The sequence below is a fragment of the Aplidium turbinatum genome, chromosome 11 (genome assembly GCF_918807975.1).
Source record: "Aplidium turbinatum chromosome 11, kaAplTurb1.1, whole genome shotgun sequence".
NCBI classification, from domain to species: Eukaryota; Metazoa; Chordata; class Ascidiacea; order Aplousobranchia; family Polyclinidae; genus Aplidium; species Aplidium turbinatum.
The window spans coordinates 5,011,996-5,027,244 of NC_137482.1; the positions used below are offsets into that span (position 1 = coordinate 5,011,996).

General features: G+C 35.7%; 1 protein-coding gene across 1 annotated transcript; it reads left to right on the forward strand.

Annotated features, from left to right (window-relative positions):
• The first annotated feature begins 1,193 nt into the window (after window positions 1-1,193).
• On the forward strand, window positions 1,194-11,240 carry LOC145779746 (uncharacterized). Its single transcript, XM_082591385.1, has 6 exons — window positions 1,194-1,351; window positions 4,965-5,027; window positions 6,088-6,205; window positions 7,818-7,949; window positions 10,451-10,569; window positions 10,870-11,240. The coding sequence occupies exons 1-6, from the start codon at window positions 1,194-1,196 to the stop codon at window positions 11,186-11,188; spliced, it is 909 nt and encodes a 302-aa protein (XP_082447511.1). The 3' UTR covers window positions 11,189-11,240.
• The last annotated feature ends 4,009 nt before the right edge of the window (window positions 11,241-15,249 follow it).

Consider the following 15,249-nt stretch of genomic DNA (forward strand, 5'->3'; position numbering starts at 1 on the left):
TGTTCAAATGTTCATTAGTCAATGAGATGTAGGTTATTTGAGTTTTTTTTTCCAAAGCAGAGTGACATGGATACACATGCAGTAGACTTGGTGCGCATTACCGCAAGCGAACGTATTTGTTATGGCTTGACCTTGACCACGAGTCACTGTCAGTGATTTTCCCTAATGTTTTGGATCAGACGTAAAATGCAGAAAAGTCTATCTATTTGCGTATGTGTTCCATCGTCATTGTAATTATTTATGAGATGATATGACTATATTTTATACGGAGTAGACAATAATTTCCCAACGTGTCTCTTTACAATTAGTCTGGTCAAAAGAATAACAGACATAACAAAGACGAAAATGATTTGTTTAAGGGAGCTGTACTTTTACAGCGAAGTAGTAAAGGACTTAGAACATTGACAGTTTGTCAAGTTTACTTTTTGGTATTTTCTCAAACCATTGTATGGTATTTTCAATTTACTGCACCAAAGTGGAATTTCGAAGATCTATTACGTATTGAAAAAGTTTGAAGAAGAGAAGCCAACCATAAAGTGAGTCGATTGACTCAATTAAGCGCTACTCAATTAAGCGCTAGAATCACACGAAGTTTGCTTTTGAATCTTTATCCTCGGACTGACAAAGCCTTGACAGATACCGGGGCGGAATATTAATATAGTTAAATCGCGCAGAGTTATAAACGACATCAAAATTATTCGTTTCCTTTGTCAGAGTTCAATAATGAAAATACAAAATAGTGCTGTAAACGGCTGACCTATAAGAAAAATTAAGACTCATTTGATTTATAGCTGTTATACAAAAAGATAGATGTTAAAGTCATATGCGTGTGTGAAGCATGTATGAAGTACGTAAATAAAATAAGAACATAAAGAAAAGGAGAGCACAGCTACTGTATAATAGTAGGCTACATAGGCTTAATCATGAGATTTATTTAACACCACATGCATAACACATATCAGGTTCTTACTTACTGTAGGTTTTCTACACAGGTAAAGTGGTTTCCTTATTAAATATCTAGCATATGACAAAATGCATTTACATCATAGCAAGCCTTCGGTACTAACGAGAATATCACGATTACTGGTCAGATTTTTGATTTAAAATTTAAACCTATCCAGAAATGGTGCCATCTCTACGTCGTTTCAACATCTAGCGACACTTCCTTTCAATTTCAGAAAACCAATCACGTAATGGCGGGTATGTTCTCGATGCTGAACAGCCATTTGAGAACAGAAGGAGGTCAAACACTTCCAATAAATTCCTCCAGAGATGATGGAAACGCAGGAAAAAAGTCCGCAACCGGGTCAAGAACGCCAGTGATGAACAGACGTAAATTTCCTTCCGACCGGTAAGAATAAGTATTGCATGTTTGATAACCGCAGCATCAAGATGCAGCAGGCTATATTACAGTTTGCTAAAAGCGTATAGACAGTGGCACTCGTCTATAAGAACTGCAGCTCCTTCAATTGTTTTAGTACAAGAAAGCAGTTGCATTATTCCAGATGAATTAATTAATTAACATACTCTAACAAAATTTTAATTCTTTTACTTCGAAATTGTGTTGTTTTTAAATTAACATTATGAGCTGCCTTGCATCTCAGCTCCTGAGTTTAGCGTTTGTTTTAGATTATTGTGCCTAACTTTAAAAAGGGCAGGAAAATGCGTATCAATGCATTGCAATTTTATATTTGATGGGCTGCAGTTCAAAAAATTTCTCTCTTCTTTGAACCACTTGACAAAGGCAATCGCATTTCTGTTTTTCGCTGTTTTTTTTTTGCTTTGATCTACTGTGGAGGTTCGAAATAGCCCGTTTCGGTGAGTCCGATTCGGTGAGTCCGATTCCTTAACGGGGGATTTTTTCAATTTTTTTTTTTAATTATCGGGTACCGTAGCCTAATTATCATTGCCGTTTTAGGATTAGGGGTTTGGGGTTAGGGGTTAGAGGTTAGAAACTCACCGAATCGGACTCACCGAATCGGACTCACCGAATAGTAGCAGACCCGTGGAGGTTTTAGGTGCTTTAAATGCTTTCCTGTGTTTATATTGTGCCTTGTGGGCTAAAGCTAGGCTGATCTAATTATTGAAAGATTGAAAACTTATTTGGACCAAGCCAAAAATATATTCAAAATTTTAACAAGGCTGTTTATTGAACAATAGAGTAGTTACAAAGACTGGGTCTCGCGAGTCGCATGTGGCTCGCCTCTTTTTGGTTGCTTCTTGAATTTTCGCTGTTATTGTGCAGTAGATTAGTTTCCATTTATATTGGATAATCACATCATCCGTTTTACCGCATTAAAAAATCCTAAATCCCAATTCATAGTCAATCATTTGTTGAGATAACCCTTCGGTTTATTGCATGACGTGCATGTGCAGGTTTTGTTTAATAGAATAGAATGAAACGTATTTATTTGATTGACCGAAATATTTGTTGCAAGATTTTTGTGACGTTTTAATTTCCTCATCTCAGGAAGGGAATTACAAAGCTTTCTGAAAATGGATTAAAAATGTAAAAAATCAAAGAATATAAAAAATAATTGCAGGGTTGGTAACTTGAATGCTTTGAAGCTAAGTTTTACATTTTTTGCGAATGTCTTGCAGCTTATGTTAACGTAATCCGTGACAGGTTTCCAATCTGCGACCTTTTCACCACACGTTTATCAGTTGCTAAATTAGAACTTTTAAAATTGAATTTTTTCCATTAAAAGGCGATAGAAATGTCCCATAAAGATCATGCGATTATTAAATTCTAAAAAAAAGGCGTCATGAAGCAAATATTTGAGTAACAAAAATCATAATACATCTTTTTTCGAATTTTGGTAGACTGCAACGAGCAGTTGTAAATCTTTGTAGGAATGTAAAATCAAAGTATCTTTTATAGCTTTGGCCCTTGGAAAGAACTAATTTTACAATACCATAAACAGATGACTGACAATAACTTAATAGGATTGAATAGCATTGTTCAAAACAAATACAATACACTAATAAAATAACAACATAATAAATTGAAACGTTTTCGGCACGAACTCTTTGCCCTCTTCAGGAAATTCCTGATACATCTAAACAAATATCTGTAAATAATGGTAGTGATAAGGGACTGAAATAAATAACTGCAATATTTGAAATCAATATTGTGGTACATATCGATGGGTTTTGAGCGGGAATCGAACTAGCAACTAAATTAAACGAATTAAAATTGAATAGTTTTAAATAAACTGGTTGATGTAAATTATTAAAATCGCCACTGTAAATGAGTGAGAAGCAGAAGGAGTTGCTTGTTCGCTGTTTTCAAAGTCACAGTCTAAAATGCTGTTTACCACCAATTGCTTACCATTGCTGTGTAGCCTATGGTACACTCATAGCATTTCTCGCACAAGCAGCCTTGCTATTATTAACACTGTTTTAAACTAAATAGTAGCCTTCTTCAGAGCTAATTGTTTTCAGTCAACTGACAAGATGTACCATACAATATCCACTGTAGATTATTTTGTTGTTGTTGTTTCAAAAGTTTAATATCCATTTATCATCAGTGATGGAAGTAAAAACTTCACATTAAGTAGGCTATTTGCAGTCAAAACCTAAGTTGACACACATTGGGCTAACGAGTGCATGAGCACACAGAAGTGAGCTTTTCACTGTACTAGCATCTCTGCACTCGTAATGCTAGGCCTGGGTGACCAGTTCCTTTTTCTTTTCTCAGCAACTACGCCTACCCAATTTAATTGCACTCTGAGTAGAGGGAGTGGTGAAAATAAATTATACAAAGGTAGATTTTTTAGCTTGTTTCACTCATTTTCTTAGTAACTGTTTTAGAAGAAGGTTTCTTACGTTATTATTATTGTCGTATAAGTATCTGTACGACTGGAGAAATTTCTATTAAGCGAGATGCTGTCACAAATTGCTTATTAAGCTTATTGTCTCATTAAGTCCACACTGAATACGTAATCAAGTCCAATGAGCAGTTACTCTTTTCACTTTCAGGAATATGGTAGGCCTATCTAACATCTTGTCAACAGACACGATTACAAAATGAATAACTTTCATTTCTGTTTCAAAGAAGCAGTATTTCCAAACAGTTTCACCACTAAGGTTACTGTTGTGGTTGTGATATTGTTCGCAAACAATATTTTCTGATCATTCAAATTCTGACTGTAGCTCATTTTTCTGTTTACCGTGTTAACATGATCTACAACTACCTGACATCAAGTCAACTTTTGTTGTTTACTCGCAGTTTAATAGCCTCTCTTCGTGTTCGAACTGACTAGTTTGCGTAGGTGATAACTGGTGTACGTTGCATGCTTGTCTAAGCGGAAGAATTGAATCTAAAACTAGTCAATGAATGGCGTAGTGAGAATTGCAGTAGTTTCGTTGTAACGTGCGCATTGAACGAATTCATTATCACGTCTTCATGAATGATGTAAAATTTAATACAGGTAGTTGTGTTGGTAAAATCAAATGATGTAAAATTTAATACAGGTAGTTGTGTTGGTAAAATCAAATCAAGTTATCAAAGGAATGCTGTAGTTAAGTGAAGTAATACAAGTTGAATATTTAAGATACAAAACTAGAGTTTTATTCGTACAGATACGTCAGAGATACGCAACTAAAAGTTAAGGTTGCGTCATAAAAACAAATAAAAATCTTAAGTAGTTCACATTCTTGGGTCTTAATTCAATCAGTTTTTCGGATTGACAGAGTTATTCAAAAAAGAAAGTGCAGTAACTTTTAAAACAAATGTGTCAATTCAAGATGTCAACTAGTGTAGTTGATATAGTTATTCTGTGTTCAGTGTGCTTTTTTAAACTGTTCAAAGAACTTCGTGGTGTTCAACCAGATGTTAATCTATTGAAAACTTACTTAATTTGTACAGCAGGAATAAGATTAGTTGGATTATTTGTAGAAGGGCATTTTTTTTCATTATTATTTCATTGGATCACCTCAAATATTGGAAAATATTTTCACAGGAATGCAATAAAGTACAGTATGGGTGGAAGAGACAAGTTACCGAAGAGTATGAGAAAGAGAAGGTAAGAGCTGCAAATAACAAGTGGCCTTGGCCTAGCAAGTGGCCTTGGGAGTAGGCGATTGCGACAAAACACAATGATCTACATTATTCTGACGTTGCAAATACACCGCGACTAAAGTTAATTTTCTATATTGTAGGGAGGGTGATCAATGATCATTCACCTCTCCCCCTTCCACAAATCCTTGTCACATCATCCACAAAATACACAGTTACTTACGATGTCAGATAAGAATGCGCTTTATCTGAAAGCAGTAACATTTTTTATGTTCATTTTTTATTATATTGAAAAAAAACGTGAACATGCTCGTTAGATTGCTTGCAACAACTTGGCTTGGATTCATAGTTGTCTTTTCTTCAACTAAAGTGAAACTATTCAATGTTTACATTATCGTAAATTTAGAACCTGTTTACCCACGATTATTTTCGGCTCTCAATATGTTTCAGTGATGCAGTTTTTAAGGAAGTTTAAAGTTTCAAAAAGGTAAACAACAAAAATAGATCTTTGTTAGAGCTGTTCGAAGCAAAAATATTTCGTTTCGGTTTAACAAGTTTCTTGTTTTGAGTTTCTTTCAATTTCAGTTTCTGGGTAAAAATTTCGTTTTTTTTTCAAAGCAAAACTAGTTTTTCTTGATTCGATTTCAAGCTGCTTTTCGTAAAAAGATGGTCAATTTTGACCAATAAAAGGTCACATCAAACAAAACTGGACTGTTTCCAGTATCACAGCAACGACGACCGAATCAGGCAAATCGATAAAACGATTAACATTCTGTGCTTTATTAAATGATAGAGTCCGATTTCCATGTAGATAGACTTCTTGTTTTGAAGCAATCTGCCTTGTAGCCTCCCTCTGTTCATAAGCTTTTGAACACAACTTTATGCAACAATTGTTTCTGGTTGGTGTTATAAATGAGCATTGAGCAATCATTATATTTTTTCATTTTGAATTATATTCACAAGACTGTTTTATTCATAAAAAGATGACACAGAACGATAAATATTTTTACTATTGTATTTATTATTCAAGCCATTGTGTTGCAACAATAAAATATCAATTTTTGCAGAATAGAAGAGCTCCATCCCATCATGCGGAGGAGCGTGTGCACTCTGATCATTGCCGCTCTTGTTATGGTCACTGGTGTCATCTTCTTTTTGGTCGACCTGTTTTGTTTCCATTACGTGGTAAATTGAATTAGGCTACTTTGTATACGATTTATGCGTATTTGTAATAGCTGACACATCACCATCGTCATTAATAATAGCACTGAAGGAAAAACAGTTTAGTTTTCAAAACGTCTACTTGCTGAACGTGGAAATAGTATCCACATTTAGGATTCCTTTTTATGATAACATCATAATACTTCTGTAAAATGACATTTTACATATAAAATTAGAAAAGTATTTTCTAAACATTATATAGGCTAAGGTTTCAAAAATATTATTGTGGTCTTTAGTCTAACATTTGGAGGTTCACAAGTGTTACTGTAGCCACGTTATGACCGATACTGAACGGCTCACTGTAGGCTACACTTATCGTGTTTGACTGTTGACTGGTTTACTTCGTTTATTGTTGCATAGAGCTCGCGCACTCCATGAGAAGTGGTTGGCGCCCCCATAAGGGAGCGTGCAACTCCCCTTGGTCAAGAACCACTGTCCTAAAGAATACAAATAGGGGTTTCCATTTAATTTCCTTCATTACTTTTTGGCGTTTTGTCAACTATTGTGATGTTTGTACTAGATCAGTAGCTCCCGGCATTTGTATAATCAACACTGACTCCTGTGTTTGAATGATAAAGCTACTGAAGATATAACTTCTACGCATGTCCTTGAGCAAAACTTTGAAAAACTAGGTTACTTTTAGTATTTAGTAAGTATTTTAAATTTTCTACAAGTCAATGTATTTCAGGACTTTTTGAAATCTTTCCATGGGCTTCCATTGATCTAAAGCTGGGAACAACTGTCAGCTTTAATTTCCACCGTAAAAATTTATACTATAGTAGCCTAGCCCTAAAAACTAAACTCAGAACAAGATTAAATTTAAGACGTTGTGCGATTTGGCAACCACCTTACAAATAGTGTGAGAGACGAGAAAGATAATCTGCGAGTTTGTGATACAAAACCTAAAACTGTTTAAAACGCCAAAAAAAAATTCTTTGCTGTGTTTGTTATAAATCTAAGGTTGAAAATGCAAAGCGCAACCTGGAGTAAATGGATTTGATTAAAAAAACGGCTTTACTTTCACTCAGTAGTGTTGATAGGGGAGTCTAGGGATACTTTTCGACCGGACCCAAGATGATTTTGGTGACCCATAGCCTTTTCAAAGGGAACTTGAAAAAACACCAAGTGTTTTTGGATATCCTGCGATATTTCAGAAGTATCTTAATTTAGAGCCAGAGGGTCTCATTGGTACCGGTGTAACGGCCCAGGAGTGACCGTTGTTTAAGAGTTACCAGGGTTGCCAAATATAATTCGTTTTCTACTGCTCAAAAAGTTACATTGACAATTTTAGGTATTAATTAATCTTAAATGAAAAGGTAGGCATTACTTTGAGAGCAACTACTCAATTAAACTTAGTTGTAAAATTTTTGTTTTTGTATCGCTTTCAGAAGCGCCGGGCAGCTCTGGTTATTTGTGGTCTGACGTCATTTCTAGAGTGCCACGCTACAGCAGCACGGTAACTTTTGGACCGCAGTAACTCCTGGACCGTTACACCGGGCCCAAATTATCTTTTCAACGGCCCTGTTTCCACTGTTGACTTTCTTTCGACGTTAATCTAACGTAATGTTATCTTTAGATATCCATAAAAGGACTCATTTTCCTGACCGCAGGCTTCTGTTTGGTATTCACTGGTTTGATTTGGTTTAAGTGTAGCCAGAGGAAGCTTTACGACATGAAACAAAAAGCTGAGCAAGCAAGGATTAAAAAGGTAACACGATAGATTGTAAAACTTTGTCTTTGCAAATTAACACTGAAAATTACACTGGATATTTAAACAAGACTACCTTCAATTGCTTAAGTTTGAGTGCTTTAAAGTTTTTCTAACAAAGTTATAAAAATAAAGTAAATAAAACTGGCCAGTTTAATGAGAGTGAATTATTTAATTTATAAACACAAGTTCTGCAGCAGTTTTGTTAAACATAAGCTATTTAATGAAAAGAGGGCTTGCACCTCAAACATCTGTCATATTGAACCATGAAACAAGAGAAGGATTTGCAAAGATACAATTAAAGAAAGAAAATTTAAAGCCAAACGAATCAGAAAAATGAAAAGTAAAAAAAGATCAACATCTACTTTCTTTTACTGTACTGAAGAGATACCTAAGATCAAAACAGTTGACCTCTGTCTGCAGATACTACTTTGCAATGCCTTTTTGGCATTTTTTTTTTAAATCATAAAAAGAGTTTTAAAAGTCATGTAATTTTCACTTTGTGTAGAGCTACCTGTGTTTCAGAGGTTGTTGATCTTTTTGTTTTAACTCGTGTGAGTTATTTACTTGGATGAGAGTTGACACAATTTTCGGGTGGATGAGTTTACAAAGTGTTTGAAACGTGAAGAATGCCTTCTAGCAAATGTATTGTGTATTTCTCCCTTAGTAGGAACATAATCCGTATTCAATTTCTTGCCTTCCCACAATATAGTATAGTCTATCTTCACCTTCTAAAATGTTCACCCCAAGGTAATTTTTTACGATGAAGAATGTACTCCAGGCAGTGATCAGAATGATTAAGGTTGCATACGCCACACATTTCAACTACAAAGCCAAACTGTAACAGTTTTACACCAGATAAAGACGAACAGTTATGTATTTTTTCACCTAAAAATAGACAAATCAGCTTGTATGTCTCCTCACGCAGCAAAAACAATTTAACTTTACGCCATACTTTAGTTTTGAGAATAAAAACTGCCTAAATAGATGGGATTAACTGCAAACTGTTACGAACTTATAGTTCTCTTCAATGCAGTGAGATTGAAAAGTGGAGATTGAATTTGAAAACCTTTAATTTTTCGATGGTTGGTTCTTTGATGATCCATGGCCACCTAAAGATACGGCCTGATTTGTTACATTTTGCATAACTTTCCAGGTTTTTCTAACTTTGGGCGAACGTTTAAATAAAATTTTCTAAAAATTAGATTTTTACGCTTTCTTTACTCTTTTCACCAGATGACACAATAGGTTTTAACATCCTCACATGTTGAAAAACAAAGAAAATTTGATTTCGAAGATTTTAGTCAGACTGTTAATTTTTCAATAACAGTCTGATTTTACGTTTTTCAACTTACTTTTTCTCATTTGCTACTGCTTCCCCAAGGCAACAAAAAAGTTTTATATCATTAGGAAACCGTAAAAAGTAAAAACATCTCAAAAAATGTCAGTCAAGCACTAGCAGTAGCTGTAATCAAAATCTGCAAAATGTGACAAATCAGGCCGCATCTCCAGGTGGCCATGGATGATCCAAAAGTGAAAAAAAAAACAATTTAATTATTCGAACTCTAACGAAAAATTGTTTTTGCCTCCAAAAATTATATTTCTGTTAAAGATTTGTGCTGGAAATAATGGATTAATGGAATTATGTTGAAGAGAAAAAATATTAACGAAAAGACAATTTGTGTCGCTAGGCCAGAACAAAACAATTTAGCAAGATTGATCCATCAAGTCTCTAGAGCCAATAAAAAATAAAAAATGGTGTGACGGCAAGTCATTTTCACCACATGCGGAGCTACACGACATGCGAAGTTGCTAATTTCCTAACTTTTACTTCTGAGTTTTATAAGTAGGCTATATGCATCGTTTGCGGCTTCTTCTCTTGATGAGAGGCCAATCTAACAATTTGTTTCTTATAATTTTAGTATTTTTGATTTATACACAGCATAGGAGTAATGCAGAAAAAGTAATTTGATTTGAACGCGATTTGTAGGTCTAAAATTCAACAATGATTGCTTAATCCCAAATAAGTTGAGAATTAAAATAAAGTTCAACCAGCCTCATGTTTAAAAAGAATATATATTTTGCTACATAGTAATGAGCATCTTCAGTTCTTATTCAAATAGAATTCTTTATTCTTAGAATTCTTAACTATTCAAAATTCAAAAATTTATTCAAATAGATTCTATTTGAATAAGAACTGAAGATGCTCATTACTATGTAGCGAAACATATATTCTTTTTAAACATGAGGCTGGTTGAACTTTATTTTAATTCTCAACTTATTTCGATGTGATCAAGTCAACCGCTTCTTGCTGATGGCGTGCCAGGGTTAGATCTCGGTGTCTCAGATGACATTCACTTTATCCCAAATAAGTTTTAAGCTATGCAAAAGTATATTTCTGTAGGAAAAAATATTAACCAATTTTAATTTTTTATTAATTTTTTAATGATGGTAAATGTTTTCTAGCTGTTAAACTAAGACTATGTTGTTTTAACCGCTAGATGACGCTTCAACCAACAAGCCCTTTTAAAGTCATAGAAACTATTGAAATTCCAATAATAACGTCCACGCACGCTACCAAGTGGCCGTCACGAATGGATTGCCCTGGAGACAATTGCAGGTAATATTAATATTATCATATCCGCAAATTGCTGACAAATCTCTAAAACCGCGTCAGCAAAATTTCTGAGACTGGTTTTGATGCAAAACTTAAGGCCTGCCTAGACGGTTTTATTTTCCTAAGCTATGATTTTACTAGAAATTCTACCCTTGTCAAAATGTCAACCTCAATTTCTGAAAGATTGCAACACAGAATGGGCAACGACTAACGAAAACGCTCCATACAAACGATACAAATATGCATTAAAGTAGGCTATTTTTCTGTATTGTTTAAATTCTGGCAATATTTTATGTTTTGCAGTGAAATCATTACGTCACCTAATGGTAATCACTTCATGTCGAAGCAGCTCCATCATTCTTGTTCCGGTAGTGATGACGAAAATTGTTCCGTCAATTATCCGATTTCTGCAAACGGTTTTCCGTTTCAAAAACATTGTGAAATTAATGGAAATAATTTTAACCAAAGCTTGGACTGCCCGGCTCGGATTGATAAAAGTGGAAAGTTAATTCGCGTAGCCTCTGACACACAGTGTGGATCTTGTGTTGTGTTAAATAATTCCCAAAACGATCTCCATGAAAATGCCAAGTTTATTTCCACAAGCGCATTGTTAAGTTGTTAGCTATTTCTCTTCATTTGATATTTATTATTTTTTTAACGTCTTAACAATACAACATAATCATCATCATCATCATTTTCAGCCTGTGAGAGCCCACTGCAGAGCGTAAGCCTTCCCCTTTTCATGCCAATTTACATGATTATGTGCTAGTTGGTACCAATTGGTTGTATTGCATTGTTTGTCAATGTCGTCCCTCCATCTCACTTTTGGTTTTCCTTTTTTTCTTTTGGTTTCTCGTGGTGTCCATGTTGTTAATTTTTTAGTCCATCTATTGTCCTGATATCTTGCTATATGACCTGCCCAGGACCATTTTAGTTTCTTGATTGTGCTTAATATATCTCGTAATTTCGTTTGATTTCTGATCCATTCGGCAGTCTTTTTATCTCTCCATGTTAAACCCATCATGATTCGTTCATGTGCTCTCTGCATAGTTCTTAGTTTAAATGTTAATTTCTTTGTAAGGTTCCAAGTTTCTGCACCATATGTAGCGGTTGGAAGGATGCATTGATCGTAGACTTGTTTCTTGAGGGAAAGAGGCAGTTTTGACTTAAATATCGTACTTGCTCTTCCGAAGGCTTGCCATCCAAGTGATATTCTTCTTTTGATTTCATCTTCTTTATTGGAGTTGGTTGTAATTTTTTGGCCAAGGTATATATAGTGATCAACTTTTTCGATAGTCGCTCCGTCCAAAAGAATATTGTTGCCGATGTCTGCCAGTTTGTTAAACATAACTTTCGTTTTGTTAAAGTTCATATGAAGGCCAATCTTTTTGCTTTCTGTATTGAGTTCACTTAGCATTGTTTGTAGTTGTTTAGGTTGCTCAGATATAAGGATGATGTCATCAGCAAAACGTAAATGGTTTATGTATTCACCATCAATTTTGATTCCTTTTTCTTCCCAGTTAAGTTGTTTAAAAATTTCTTCTAAGGCTGCTGTAAAAAGTTTTGGAGATATTGTGTCACCTTGACGTACCCCTTTTTGAATCTGAAATGGTTCAGAGTCTTTGTGTAGTCGAATTATAGATGTATTTTCCGCGTAAATGTTTTTAAGAAGTTGAGTGTATGAGTGGTCAATTCCCTGTTTTTCCAGTGCTGAAATGACAGCTGATGTTTCAACAGAGTCAAACGCTTTTTTATAATCTATTAGTCCAAGGCAGAGTGGGATGTTATATTCGTTTGTTTTTTCAATTAATTGGTTGATAGTATGCAAGTGGTCCATGGTTGAAAACCCTTTCCTAAAACCTGCTTGTTCTCTCGGTTGGTGGTAGTCCAAATCTTTAGCAATTCTGTTGGTAATTACTCGGGTAAAAAGTTTGTAAATTGTTGGAAGAAGACTAATCGGACGATAGTTTCCCAAGTCTTTTTGGTCTCCCTTCTTATGAAGAAGTATGATGATGGCATTCTTCCAGTTGGAAGGAATTTGTCTTGTTTTAATGCATTCCGTAAACAGATGGGCAAGAGGTGATGAAATTGTTTCTTCTGCATCTTTAATTAGGTCAGGCGTGATATTATCTTCACCAGGCGCTTTATTTCGTTTCATCTGACCAATTGCATGTTTTATTTCAGAGATATTTACTTCTGGAATGGTTGCTAAAATTTGAGATTTGTCAATGGAGTTGTCGACTGGCCCTTGACCCTGATTGCTAGCATAGAGATTTTGATAGAATTCTCTTGTTCTTTCTATTATCCGGTTTCTGCATTTCGTAATAGAGCCATCTTGTTCTTTTATTCCAGTCATATGAATTTTTCCCAAGCTCAGCTGCCTTTTGGCAAATTTAAAACCTCGACCTTTCCGGATTGTTTCTTCAACAACATCAGAGTTGTATTTTCTTATATCTCTTCTTTGTTTTTTACTGATGAGTTTGTCAAGTTCTGCTTTTTCGATTTTGTTCCTTGCTGATATTGGTTGCTTGAGATCTCTACGCTTCTTCATAAGGTTTAAAGTTTCTGTTGACAGTTTTGAACCATTGTTAGGCTTTACTTCTCTATACTTTTCAGCTGTTTTTGTAAGATTGATAACGATACTGTTATTTAACTCTTCAACTGTATTTTCTGTGTAATTGATTGGTTGCTCTTCCAAGGCTTGAAACTGATTTTTCAAATCCAACTGGAATGACAATTTGTGAAAAGGGTCTATTCGTAATGGTTTGTTTTTTGACCGAAATAACTTTCTTCTTTCTTTCTGAATGTCTAATTTGACCATGCTCCTCAGTATTCTATGATCGCTTCCAGTATTTACTTTGTTAAGAGTTTGAACGTTTTGGAAGATTTCAGGTTTGTTGGTAATTATGTAGTCTATTTCATTATGTGTTTCATGATTTGGGCTTCTCCATGTCCATTTTTGGTGTGGTTTCTTTTGGAACATGGTGTTTGTGATGCTGAAGTTGTTGCTCAAACAGAAATTGATTAAGTTTTCTCCACGTTCATTTCTTGTTCCGTATGGAAATTTTCCAAAGCAACTTTCTTTTCCTGTACCAATCTTTGCGTTAAAATCTCCCATGATTACATTAAATTGAGTTTTTTGGCAGTCTAGAGTTCTTTGCAAATCATCATAAAAAGCCTCAATCTCCTCCTGAGAGCTGAGGGTTGTTGGGGCGTATACTTGGATAATCCTGAGATCATATCGTTTCGAAATTTTTATAGTTACACTGGCTATCCTGTCCGACTCGCCATGAAATTCTTTTACATTATTGACCAGATTTTTGTGGATAAGAAATCCTACACCACTCTGCTTAACGTTTTCTCTTCCTTTGTGGTAGAGCAGATGGCCATCCTTGATATTGATTAGTTTTTCTCCTTTTCTTCTGACTTCACAAAGACCAATCACATGCCACTTGATAGTTTTTATTTCTTCCAATAGGCTGGTAAGATGAACCTCTTCTGACAAAGTTCTAACATTGTATGTTGCGATGAAAAGTTTTTTGTTGTTTGATGTACCGGTGCATTGATTTGTTTGTGCACAGTAGTCATCTTTGCACACAGCACCCCTGTTCACTGCAGGTACTGAGGATGGACCTCTTTCCGTTGATCCACCGGGAACGGGTATTCTTGTTTGTACGCAGTAGTCATCTTTGCACACAGTATCCCTGCGTACTGCAGGTACTGAGGATGGACCTCTTTCCGTTGATCCACCGGGAACGGGAGGTGATGTCTTTATTGGCATATTTTCATTGGGGAGTGTTGGGCCATAGCCTTCCATGCTGGCCCAGTGCAGGTTGGAAGGTGGGAGGGTGATGTTAGTCTGACTACTCGCCAAGAACCTCTCTGATTTCGTTGAACGTGTTCAGTACAGCTTCTTGGGTCTTTGTAGTACACAAGCTTCAACACCGCGACAAGGTCTCACCCAGTGTTGAAGACAACATAATAGGAGGCTATAAATAAAATATGACGTCATTACGTTGCTTTTCCTCACCCCCTTTGGCACGAAATACTTTTTTATGACGTCATCAAATTATACGGCCTATGTGACGTAGTACGCCGATTTCCAATTTTTGAAAATCTTCTCGTAAGGCGTCATATTTTTAAACAGACTCTAAAATACGTTTACTGTGAAATTACGTGAAATAATCTTTTGAAAATAAGAAAAAAAAACGATTTGTGGCTCACTGGCTGAGGCTACTCAACATAAGCAAGCTGTCGGCACAGTGGCTCAATATAAGCAAGTTGTCGGCACAGTGGCTCAATATGAGCAAGTTGTCGGCAAAGTGGCTCGATATAAGCAAGTTGTCGGCACAGTGGCTCAATATAAGCAAGTTGTCGGCAGTGGCTTAATATAAGCAAGTTGTCGGCAGAGTGGCTCGATATAAGCAAGTTGTCGGCAGAGTGGCTCAATATAAGCAAGTTGTCGGCACAGTGGCTCAATATGAGCAAGTTGTCAGCACAGTGGCTCAATATGAGCAAGTTGTCGGGGCACAGTGGCTCAATATAAGCAAGTTGTCGGCAGAGTGGCTCAATATAAGCAAGTTGTCGGCAGAGTGGCTCAATATAACAAAGTTGTCGGCACAGTGGCTCAATATAAGCAAGTTGTCGGCAGTGGCTCGATATAAGCAAGTTGTCGGCAGAGTG